General features: G+C 40.2%; 2 protein-coding genes across 2 annotated transcripts; one reads left to right on the top strand and one right to left on the bottom strand.

Moving 5' to 3' along the window:
• Positions 1-234: 234 nt before the first annotated feature.
• Positions 235-3,229, bottom strand: LOC131615790 (GDP-L-galactose phosphorylase 1-like). The gene is made up of 7 exons (XM_058886950.1): positions 2,460-3,229; positions 2,238-2,359; positions 2,092-2,151; positions 1,633-1,875; positions 1,351-1,536; positions 949-1,197; positions 235-847 (listed from the first exon to the last, which is right to left on the bottom strand). The coding sequence occupies exons 1-7, from the start codon at positions 2,581-2,583 to the stop codon at positions 509-511; spliced, it is 1,323 nt and encodes a 440-aa protein (XP_058742933.1). The 5' UTR covers positions 2,584-3,229; the 3' UTR covers positions 235-508.
• Positions 3,230-5,676: 2,447 nt separating this feature from the next.
• On the top strand, positions 5,677-11,637 carry LOC131615789 (uncharacterized). Its single transcript, XM_058886949.1, has 3 exons — positions 5,677-6,093; positions 7,839-7,904; positions 9,907-11,637. Exon 3 carries the CDS (start codon positions 9,936-9,938, stop codon positions 11,496-11,498), a length of 1,563 nt encoding a protein of 520 aa, XP_058742932.1. The 5' UTR covers positions 5,677-6,093; positions 7,839-7,904; positions 9,907-9,935; the 3' UTR covers positions 11,499-11,637.
• Positions 11,638-11,893: the final 256 nt, after the last annotated feature.

Below are 11,893 nucleotides of genomic sequence, written 5' to 3'. Positions count from 1 at the left end.
TTTTATTTTTTGAATCTTTTGAGACTAATCTAATTATCCACTAGCGATAACTTTTTAAAATTAAAGTAAAATTTGTATGGATTAATCCAACATAAAAATTATTAGTATTTAACCAAATTCAAACATTATTAGCATTTAACCAAATTTAAACTTGTCATTTTGAAAGAAACACACTTTCATGTCAAACTTCACCAACAGAATCACAAGTAAATACTTATATCTATTTGAACAGAATTATAAGTAAATATTCATTTATTACAAATACGCATCTAGAAATACGATGCAATGGAGTTACATGAAGTTGTTATTTCTAGCAAGGTGAAAGATGAAAGCCATAACATAAAGTACAATAGTTATTAACTTATTATACAAAACACAAACATTAGGCATAACATAGTTCAAGAACATCACAAGTGTTACCATTGAAGGTACTTATTTCAACTAGACATAATTCAGCAAATTTTCACCACACAATTGCTGAATTTATTCACTTAGAACATTGTTGTTGTTACTGTAAAACAACACATTCTTTTGAACCAGCCACCACGGTAGGGTATGTGCTTGTGTCGTCGACTGCGTCGTCTTTAGGGAGACACTGAAGGTTGTTGTCATCTGATTCTTCAGTTAAGGCAATTGCTTCAAAGATGAGAGCGTTGACTTCATGAAACCTCGCTTCGGAGAGTGAAACCTCAGCAAGAAGCCTCCAAGCGTTGGCTTCAGACGCCTCGTCGAAATCCTTTTTCCGCTTCAAAACCATGTGGCCGCTAATCTCCCATACCGCAGGGTTCACTTGTGTGTCGAGAAGCTCAGCATTCACTTCTCCTAGAGCTTGTTTCTCTGCATAACACTGTTTCACAACTATTTGTTAGAAATAGTGTTTATGAATAAGCACTTATATGATAAGTGCTTACATGTAGGAACTTAGTTTGAGTTTGAGATTTGCTTTACCTGTGGTAAGAGAAACACTTGTGTTCCGCAGTCAGAAATCAGAACATTGTAAGGTATGTTGTTGTTTTGTAGGGAGATACAGGCATCTGAAACAACTTTTGATAAATCTTCAAGTGTGTCGCCGCCCTCGAAGACAAGACCTCGAACCGGATATTTCAGCAATTCAGACATCTTCACTCCGCCGTTCAAAGTTGCAATTTTCTTAGTGGGAGCTTTTTCGATAGGAAACGGCATAGCCAAATAATAAGCCTGCATATGTCGAACAAAAAAACCGATTTCCAATTGATTAATGACATAGAACAATGACACGCGACGGAATTATCAACAAAGAGCATTAAGGAAGTAGTTATCTCGGGATATTCGTGACAGAAACGCAACAGAATTAGCTATAGTGTCCAGTACCTGGAAGTGAAGATGGTTAATAGTTGCAAACGCACCGAGGCTGTTGTAACCCAAACGGAAATATGGATTAGCAGCTTCAGCTGCCATGTGAAGCGCAAGCAGTAAGCTTTCATGGTCAATCCTTTGAGGCAAACACTCGAAAATGCGAGGAATCAGCAAAACATGCCCATACTCAATAGGACTAACCTGTTATCATAAAAACAAACATCGTATAAAACATCTATTTTAGCGTTAATGAATCATATACAAGGATAAAATATGAACAAAGGCTAAGAATCTTACGTTGATGGCAACGAAACTTGGAGAATTCTCAACATCAACCGGAGCATTTGGATGGAACTGGACTTCACCGTCTTCACTAGCTTCAAATTGAAACAGAACCTCCTCTTGTCCAACTTTAGTGAAGTTGAACTTGTTTCCGTCAAAAGGCTGAAGAACCTTATCGACTCTAAACTCGGTTGGTCTCTTCTTGAGGTGACGACCCTCGTTGAGCTGAGCAATGAAACCACACTCACCCGGAATCACCTATACCAAATTTACCACAAAAACACATCAAAACTAAGCTCATATACCAAATCTTTTCATCCCCAAATAGCACAGCACAAAGAACAAAGAATCAAAGTATATTCATGCATCTCCAAAAAGCACAACACAAAGAACAAAGAATCAACTATATTCATGAATCTCCAAAAAGCACAATACAATACACACAAAAACAATGAAAGATTCAAAGTATCAAACCTTGGTTTCACAGGCGGTAACATCATAACGAAAAAGTCCTCTTTGCACGCGATCTTCCCACTGAAATAACAGAATAAAAGACCATTAAAACAAAAATTCAAAACTTCAGAATCATTCATTCTCCATAATCAAAATTCAACAATCACCTCTCCAAGAACAAGTGAGTCCAAAAAGGCCAAAGGAAGCTCCTCTTGGCACTTCTCAACCACCAAATCCTTTCCACCAACTTTGTTAATCTTCTTAAAAGCATACAAAGGAAGCTTTGCATCTATCAACAAAACCAAAACCTCAAAAAATAAACTACATGCATGGTGATAACAAAAAAAAAAAAAACACACAATATCACTTGTCAAAAAAAAACAAAATACCTTGAATACAACAAGCTTTGAGGCAATTCCGACCACAACCTCCGACAGTACGAGGAGCCTCAGAACCCTCCTCTTTTTGATAATTCGAAACAACCGTAGGAACCCTTTTGATTTTCAGCATCATTTTCACCAAACAAACACAAAAAAAAAAAACTTTTTTTTTGTCTTTTAAGATTCAACAACAACAACAACGAGAGGAAAAAGAGGTACCTTCAAGGAAATCTTACAAATAAGAATCTAAGAGAAAGAAAGTTAAAAGCTAAAGAGAGAAATTAGAAGAAAGAGGGAGAAGAGATGGAAGCAAGGAAAGCACCACCACCAGCAAGGAAGAGGAGATCGGAGGGGCTACCACCTTCAGAAGGCAGAGCACCACGACCACCGTGCGGCGAAGGGTTAGTAGGAGTTAAAGAAGAACCCTTACGTCGACAAGTGCGGGCATGAGAAAGAGAGCGATAAACTCTAAGAAAAGCCGTGATGTCTACAACGCGTCAACACAGGGTGAATACCCAAACATTCAAATTTTGATGAATAAACTGATGACCCACCCAAGTTCTGAAATGGAAGAAAGATTGAAGATTTTTTTCGATGATGATGATGATGAAAAAGTGATGGAGATTGTAAATGGTTATATAGATAAGAAGAGATGAAGAAAATGTGGTTGTGATTGAGTTTGGGTATACTTGTACTAGAATGAAGCACGAGGAAGTGTGAGTATTGGAGAGAAAGAAAAAGACAAGAGAAAGGAAAAACAGGTTTGTGTTGTTGTTGTTGTTTTGTGTGTCTGTTTCTTCTACTTTTCTGTTTGAAGATTTGACTCTATTGTTATTTCTTTGAGGCTGCTGCTTCTCTCATTGATGGACAATTTTGGTGGATGATTATTAATATTATTGCTCTTTATCAATTTTCCTAATGTACTTTTTCTAGAATGAAATGAAATAGAATAAATTATTTTTTCTGTCTAAATTCACTTGAATGAAGACTAATTAAATTAATAAATCAGTATTTTTTTCTATAATGAAATATTATTAATATAAAAGTAATTGAAAAGCTTATATGGGCCATATTTTAGTGGTTAGGTTTGACTAGTGCAATATATAAATAAAATGAAAAATATTACTTTTTATTTAAATCCAGTGAATATTCTAAGAATTTAGTAAACTTTGGGAGTTGAATTTGTTTTTTCGATCAAATGAGAAGCATCACCTTAACCTTATAAAAAAAATATTGGCATTATCATGTCTGGAAAAAAAAATAGAGACACAACAATTGGGGCTACTCTTAGCTCCTAACTATTCCTGAAAAGAAGGACTTGATAGCGATTGACAAATACAACTCACGAGAGAATCACACTCTTTAATAAAAAAGTTTAATCATAGTATTAATTATAACACAACTCTCGAAAGGGTTTTTTCGGTCTTTTAGCACTATCATAATTTTTGCGAAAAGCAAATTTACAAAACACATAATGTTATAAGACAACAAAAAGATGCAACACATAAGACATTATTTTAAGGTGACAAACAATAAAACAAAACTTATACATAGGGCATAGAGCACATCTAACTTTTCTTTGCACAATTCCCGCTCATGTGCTAACTTTTCTTGTAACTTTTTATCGTAGAGCTCGTCCATCTATTTCTTGTGTGATTCTCACTCATGCGCTAATTTTTTTTCCAACTTCTTATCAACGAGCTCGTCCATCTTTTTATTGCATAATTCTTCACTCTTTCTCGATGATATGGAATATATTTTTATGGCGATGGCCTGTCCAACACCACTTACACGCCAACAATGCTCCTTAGTTCTAATTGTTTCTACTAATATATCATATCATACTTGTGGAACAAAGGAACCTTCACTTACCATTTCAACCAATAAATCCTACAACACAAATAAAATTTCATTAGCAAAATGAATTAACCTACAATTAATATTCTTGACAAAAGAATCTACTTACAATCTTCTTAGCAACTACATGTGTAGCCTTTGATGTGAACTTTTAACCTAGTCTTTGTTGGGCCCTCTTCCATATCTCCCAGGTGTTGTCTTTTTCATTAATAATTTTTTCCTCCAATTTTTTATATCCCCTATGAGACAATCTATAGAGATATATATTTTTAGCCTTATTTTACTTTCCTGTTTGACCTTTAGCCTATTATAAACATAATGGAAGTTGTATCTAAAAATCATCAATATAACACAAAATAAGATTATTCTTCCCAAAATAAAAGTACTACTAACCAATAATGTAGTAAAACTACGAGACTCGATAAAATTATCTCAATTGTACTTATCAATAAAATTGTATTTTACAGCTGGATGCTCAAGATCAGACATGGGCTTTGTAATGTAATCATGTGTGAGTTGTGACTTAAAGCCCTCCAATGCTCACTGTTGCACCCCAAAATTTGCCCTCTTTATTTGAGCTATAAGTTAATAATGACGTTTATTTCGTCATCCAAAATTGGAAGGAAAATAATAAAGAGTTTCATGGGTTTAAGAGGTTAAAGTGTGAAAGAATGGTTTAAACGGTGAAAGTACGAGAAAATTCATAAATACTATCTGGAAGGTGATATGAGTTAAATTCCCGCGTTGTCCCCATTGTTTCGACAAGATCTACAACTTTCGTGTTCGGCTCGGGAGCCAATTCTTTAAGGAAGGTCTTCAAATTGGCAAGTTACTTGAGGTTTCATGGTGAAAAATAGTGCTGAATGTAGGGTTTTGTGCCTCGGAAAATTCATATCTCCTAATCCGCTCGCCGGATTCGCTTGAAAATTTAACTGGAGCTCCGTGGCATCATTACCAAGATTTCATATGTTCGGACCGAAGGCCGATTATGCATAGAAAATTCCCAGAATTTTAAGGATCGTCGTGTTGTTTCGGTAAAAAGTGTGTTTTCGAGTATGTCGCGCCGAGTTCGAAAATTCATAACTTCTTCGATTTTTATCGTATGAAGTCCATTCCGGCGGCATTCTCTCAGAAATTTCGTTAGCTTCGTTTCTTCGTCACACATGCCTGTTCAGATTTTGAGCCGAAGATAAGGTTTTATCGAGTTCTTTGAGCGGTACTCACAAAATTTCGCATAGTCGCGCCAGATGAATCGACGTTTCTCGTCATTCAAACCGGCGTACATTCTTCTTCGCTTATCGGATTGAGGTGATTCTCGCGGCGGCGGGTCACAATTTTAGTCATTTTCAAGTGGACGTTGGTTTCGTTCCGAGATTCAGAGCCGAACCGAGTTTCCTTAAAAGCGAGCCAAAATGAGACGAACCGAGGGCAATTTGGACATTTCGCGTTGACGATATATAAACTCTTGCTCTTCACAAATCAAAGGAGGAGACTCTCATAATTTCAACTCACCAATTCTTCACAAACACATTCTCTCAATTCTCTCTCAATTCTCTTGAATCAAAACCACAAATTACATAAAACTTTCATCAATTCTCATCAAATTTCATCAAGATCAAGAACATGGATTGAAGAAATCAAAATCCGAAGTTCGAATTCTCCTCCTTCCTCTCCTTGATCTTGCGCGCCCCCCTCTCCTTCTCCCTCCGGATTCGCTTTCGAGTTCGTATCGCGTTCGTGTCGTGTTCGTGTGTTCGCGTTCGTGCTTCGGTTAGATCTTCATTCGGTAAGCCTTGAACCATTGAATTAATTGCTTATTTGTTGATTATATGTGAATTCAAATCTAGATCTACTCTTTGTTCTTGATTAATGGATGATTGATAATGATTGATCGGTGAATTTGCGTATTTTTGTCCGAATTGATCGTGTTCATGTAAATTGTGATCGGATTTGATGTTGATTGAATATGATTGATATCCGTTGATGATGAATTGTGTTGTTCGTGTTCGGATCCGTGATTTGTTGTTGACTTTGTGTGCATAATTGTTGTTGATAGTTTGTGTTGCTTGTGATGTACTCCACGTGTTTGTATAAATGCATGTGATGCAATGTTGCTTGATATTTGCTCTATTTGACGAGTCGCACTTAGCATAATTGTTAACATGAGGATCATTTGATGTGTGGATGCATGTATATTATGATGTTGATGTTTGTTTGTGCTTAATTGGTACGTTTTGGATTGAGTGCGAATGGCTCCAAGGCCTTTAAAATGCATAAAATTCTGTTTTTACACGCCAGGAACCGGGTTGTCCCAGGCGGGAACCGGTTCCCACTCAATCCAAAATTGCTGATTTTCTGTGTTTTTGCACCAGGAACCGGGTTGTCCCTAGGTGGGAACCGGTTCCTGCGTTGTTTTTACCCCCTGGTTTGTGTGCCAGGAACCGGGTTGTCCCTAGGTGGGAACCGGTTCCCAGCTTTCTGAAATTTGTGTTCTCTGTGTTTTTGTATGGGGAACCGGGTTGTCCCTAGGTGGGAACCGGTTCCTGGCTTCCTGCAATTTGTGTTCTCTGTGTTTTTGTATGGGGAACCGGGTTGTCCCTAGGTGGGAACCGGTTCCTGGCTTCCTGCAATTTTTGCTCTCTGTATTTTTGTATGGGGAACCGGGTTGTCCCAGGCGGGAACCGGTTCCCAGCTTGCTAAAATTGTTGCTTCTCTGGTTTTTTGTACCAGGAACCGGGTTGTCCCTAGGTGGGAACCGGTTCCCAGCTTTCTGAAATTTGTGTTCTCTGTGTTTTTGTATGGGGAACCGGGTTGTCCCTAGGTGGGAACCGGTTCCTGGCTTCCTGCAATTTTTGCTCTCTGTATTTTTGTATGGGGAACCGGGTTGTCCCTAGGTGGGAACCGGTTCCCAGCTTGCTAAAATTGTTGCTTCTCTGGTTTTTTGTACCAGGAACCGGGTTGTCCCTAGGCAGGAACCGGTTCCTGAGTGCAATTTTTGTGTTTTATTTTCTAACTTCAAACTTGCATATCTTTTCACTCGTTACTCCGATTTGTGCGTTCTTTATATCGTTGGAAAGCTTGTGAAACGTGCTATCTCATGAGATGATTGATATTGATTGTTTGTTAAGTTCTACATGTTTGTTTTTTTCCTTTTCATGTTGATCGTTTATTTTACATTTACGCATTTTGTCCGCCTCTTTTCGCTTTATGATAATAACGCAATTCCGATTGCGATGTTTGTTATCTCTAACCTGTGTGCTAGTGTGCAAGGCATTTGGACGGTCACTGATTGATACTCATTGCTTGAGCGTTCCGCTTCGCTTGCGGAATACAATTTTATCTCATTTACTCGTGTCGTGCTCTCATCCTGGAGACACGATCCCATATTACTTTATACCTGCTTGTTTGGTTTGCTTGTTCCTCTTGCAGGTGTATTGTGATTGTGCTCGACATACGAGTCGACATTTGTGTGCTTTATGGCTAATCGGTGTGCTGAATCGGTGTGCTGACTATTTGCTTTTGCTTTGCTAGCTCGCTCGCGGGATACTTAGTTTCTTCGCTTCGTTTCTCCTTAGTTTACGGATCATCATCCGTTTGGTATTGATTCCGTTTCATTTTACTTTTCCCGCACTTTACCGCTTTCTCGCATCATCCTTTAACATGAGAAGTAGGACTTAGACATGCATCTGGCCAAGCCCTCGAAAGAGGCTCTGTTTTTGTTGGTGTGTTTATATTTGTGCTTTGCGGCAGGGAGTCACGGTGTAATAAGTCCTATATGGCACTCCGTTAAGTCCTCATGGAAGGCATGCGGTCAAGGGTTCGTAATCAACCCCCGCCTAGTCTCATCGAGTCTGTTCATTATGCGCACGCCTCGCGTCGCTTGCTTTTGAACGTGCAAAAGATCTTGTTATCGAGTATGTCAGGTAAAGGGTTCATGCAATCGGACCCCCGCCTTTCTTATAGCTCGCGTCGCTCGACGTTGATGCTCGGTGTACGCACGCACCGTTTTCCTTTACGATCCGTGACGGCTTGGTTGCTGAGAGGGGTCCGCCTTCTTGTCTATGGCCCGATCATTTTCGCGAGGTCTGATGCTTGGTTGACTTGGGTTGAGCTGCTCCCCTTGGCTATGGCGGGACCGCCTTTCTACCATTCGGTCAGTACCGTTGGTTTTGTTTGCTTTACGAGCGGATGCTCGTTTGTGTGCTATATTGTTTGCATTCGCTTTTCCCCCGTAGGTTGTTTAGTTTAGTTTAGACTTGTACCCTTTGTATGATAACATTAGGTAGCAAGCTTTCCCCTTAGCTTAGGTCTTCCTCATGCATTCTTTAAAACACAAACCACACTCTTTGATTTTCTTTTCTTAAGAGCTTGTTATTTCCGCTCCATTCCCAAGCATAAGTCTCCAAAGGTCGAGCAGCGGAGTGTGAATGTAACTCGTTCACCTAAAAAACACAAAACAAACAGAAATTAGTTAGCCGAGCTACGGTAGCTCTGATTCTGCAAAACAGATACGTAGGCAGCGGGGTAGGGCCCGTGCGAGCATAATCCTTTCTTTTCCCTACATTCTGCATTCATTTTAGTCCAGATTAGCGTAGATTTGTTACACACCCATAGATTTAGACACAGGCGTGGATACCATCGAGTACGATGGGCGCGAGGGGTGCTAGCACCTTCCCCTCGCGTAACCGACTCCCTTACCCTTTTTCTCTGGTCGTGAGACCGTTGTTTTGTTTTGTGGTTTGCTGGCATTCCCTTCCTTTTCAGGATAAATATGTTAGTGGCGACTCTGTTAATTTTCGCGGTAGCGACAGCTGGCGACTCTGCTGGGGACGTCTCGACCTGTTGCTGGTCCGGACCTAGCGAGTCGATCCTAGCGCTTGTGTGTTTATCATTGGGTGTTTTATCGCTTTGCATATTTATCTGTTTGCATTGCATTCTATGTGCGCTTTTACTTTTCTGCATCATATTCTGGACTGTCTGGATTTCTATCTGTGGGTGGGTGTTTCAAGAGGTAAAAGGCCCAATACCCAGGCTATGAGTGATACCATAGGAACTAGGACTAGAGTGGCCGTGACGGACAGAGGGCGTATGCCTGATTGATCTGATCACGTATCCACGGGCAGAGCTTGGTGGAATGAGGCAATATCGTATGATAGCGCCTACATTCGATCCTCTGTTGGCTTTTCGACCTACCTTGGCCTAGATTTACCCGTGAGTGGGGCGGGAATCAATCATTGCTTAACAGGTACATTGATGGTGACTTTGGATCTTGTTCGTGGGTTACCGCTGTTCTTGTTCGAGGGTTACCGCTGTTCTCGTTCGAGTGTTCTATTGGTTCCTGTTCGTGGGGTACTATGGTTCTTGTTCGAGTGATGATCAATGTTCTATGGATGTTGGTTCCGTGGGTTGACATTCTATGTACCGTATGGTATACCATTTGGGGGCCGAACCTTTGGCTCTGTATTATGTGTGTTACCAGCAGTCCAGAATGCCTGGTGGGCGGCAACAAGTTCCACCACTTTGCATCATAGCATATTTATTTCCAAAAGAAACGCAAAAAAAATGTATAATAATAAGCATTTGCATGTCATATTTTCAGGGATATTCAGGAGTTCACCCAAGTTGAAGATGGACATTCCCACTGATACTGTCAAAGAGCGTACAAGGCACACCAGAGCTTATAAGATTCCGGATATTGATGTTTCGGGGTTGATTGGTTTGAGTTCTCGGTTGGAAGGGGAGGTTCTTCGTGACTTCAATCATGACTATGGCAATTTGCTCTCCATCCTCAAGATATCTTTCGATCCAATGGCTTTGATCACCCTGTTTCAGTTCTATGATCCACAGTTGAGGTGTTTTACGTTTCAGGACTATCAACTGGTGCCAACACTCGAGGAGTTTTCTTACATACTCAACATCCGAATCACTGATGATGTACCTTTCATTCGAGTTCCCGAGGTTGTGAGATTTGAAAAAATAGCTGAAGCTCTTCACATGGGTATAAAGGAGGTGGAAAGAAATTGGAAGTCATCGGGCGGTGTTTCTGGTTTCTACCTTTGCTTTTTGATCAGTAGGGCTGAGGGTGCGGCGAAGAAGGAGCAATGGGTTGATTTTAGTCGTTTGCTTGCTATCATGATTTATGGTATTGTTTTATTCCCTTCAAGAGAAAACTTTGTGAGTTTGGCGGCGATTTGTGTCTTTATGAACAAAAACCCCGTGCCAACGTTGCTTGCGGACGCTTATTTTTCGATCCATTCGAGAGGTAAGAAGGGAGGATATGTTGTTGGTTCTTGTCTTCCGTTGTTGTATCAGTGGTTCATGTTGCATTTGCCGGTGAGAGGACCTTTTGTGCTCAAGAAGAGTTCTTTTAAGTGGTCAGATAGGATTGTTAACCTCACATCTTATGACATCAGGTGGAACTATTGTGTGGGGAAGATTTGGAACATTATCACTAGTTGCGGTCGATATCCCAACGTTCCTCTCATGGGAACCAGAGGTTGCATTAGTTACAACCCCACACTCGCTTATCGTCAATTGGGATATGCAATGGAAAGGGCTCAGGATGATGTAGAAGCATTTGAATCAGTGTACTTTGCTGATGGTGAAGATCCCCTGGAGCTAGAGAAGATAGCGTATGCTTGGACCAAAGTTCACAAAAGAGATCAGAATACTTTGAGCAAGAAAGTTCCTATTGCCATGGGTCCTTACCGAAAGTGGGTTGAAGCAAGAGTGGCAAATCTGTTGTTGCCATTTGCGAGGTCATGTCCATTGTATGAGCAACCTCCCGTGGTTTTATCTGATACCGTTGCGGCTGAACTCTATATGCAAACTGAAGCAGACAACATCAAACTAAGAGCAAAGGACAATGAGGTTGGCTTGGAGAGGTATTTTCAAGATCGCGAAAAGGCGGAATTGGCTCGTAAGCTCAAGCATACGCAAGGTGAAGGTTCAAGCATGACGCGTGCCCAAAGGCGATCTCATGACTTGATGGAAGAAAGCTTGTACCGAAAACAGCAGGAATGTGCGAAGTTGCGAAGGTCCGAAAGCAATAGCAAGAGAAGGATGCAGGACTCAGAAAAACAATTGATGGAAGAGAAAGCCAAGTCAGCTCGACTTGAAGAAGAGCTTGCAACCCTCCGGTCCCAGCGGAGAGGAGATGGAGGAGCTCATTCTGTTGTCAGACGATCCTAATACTGCTGTGGTTTGGATTTGTTTGATCTAGGGTTTTGATTTGATGTGTATTCCTGATGTTTGTCGCCCATGTCCAGGATTGTTGGATGGGGTCGCATTTTGATGTTCTGGATTTCTTTTGTATGCCTTATGAGCACTTCGTGACGGTTATGTGCCATGTTTGTATGAACTCAAATTCTCTGTTATGTTTGAATGAAGTATGCTCAGATTGATGAATTATTCCTCGTGTATGGATTGCTGTTCAAATATATTCGGTATCAGGGTTGCTATGTCCTATCTGAAAGTGGGATGAACTCTTGGATACCTGAAAGTTGACAAACATTTCATGCATATCATTCATATATCATACATGTCATATATTTGCAGATTTTTGCAGGGCTTATATCTTATGTCTC

Source organism: Vicia villosa, linkage group LG7 (assembly GCF_029867415.1).
Source record: "Vicia villosa cultivar HV-30 ecotype Madison, WI linkage group LG7, Vvil1.0, whole genome shotgun sequence".
NCBI lineage: Eukaryota > Viridiplantae > Streptophyta > Magnoliopsida > Fabales > Fabaceae > Vicia > Vicia villosa.
The sequence above is the reverse complement of the archived record's forward strand: the minus strand, read 5'-3'. Positions and strand labels throughout refer to the sequence as shown.

What these genes read in the sequence shown, in the direction of transcription:
- LOC131615790 (XM_058886950.1), bottom strand. Translation starts at nt 2,583, where the DNA reads ATGATGCTGAAAATCAAAAGGGTTCCTACGGTTGTTTCGAATTATCAA. An exon ending in ACTCACTTGTTCTTGGAGAG is followed by an intron (nt 2,152 to 2,237) that starts GTGATTGTTGAA and finishes CTGTTATTTCAG; the next exon opens with TGGGAAGATCGCGTGCAAAG. An exon ending in CAAGTTTCGTTGCCATCAAC is followed by an intron (nt 1,537 to 1,632) that starts GTAAGATTCTTA and finishes TTATGATAACAG; the next exon opens with GTTAGTCCTATTGAGTATGG.
- LOC131615789 (XM_058886949.1), top strand. Translation starts at nt 9,936, where the DNA reads ATGGACATTCCCACTGATACTGTCAAAGAGCGTACAAGGCACACCAGA.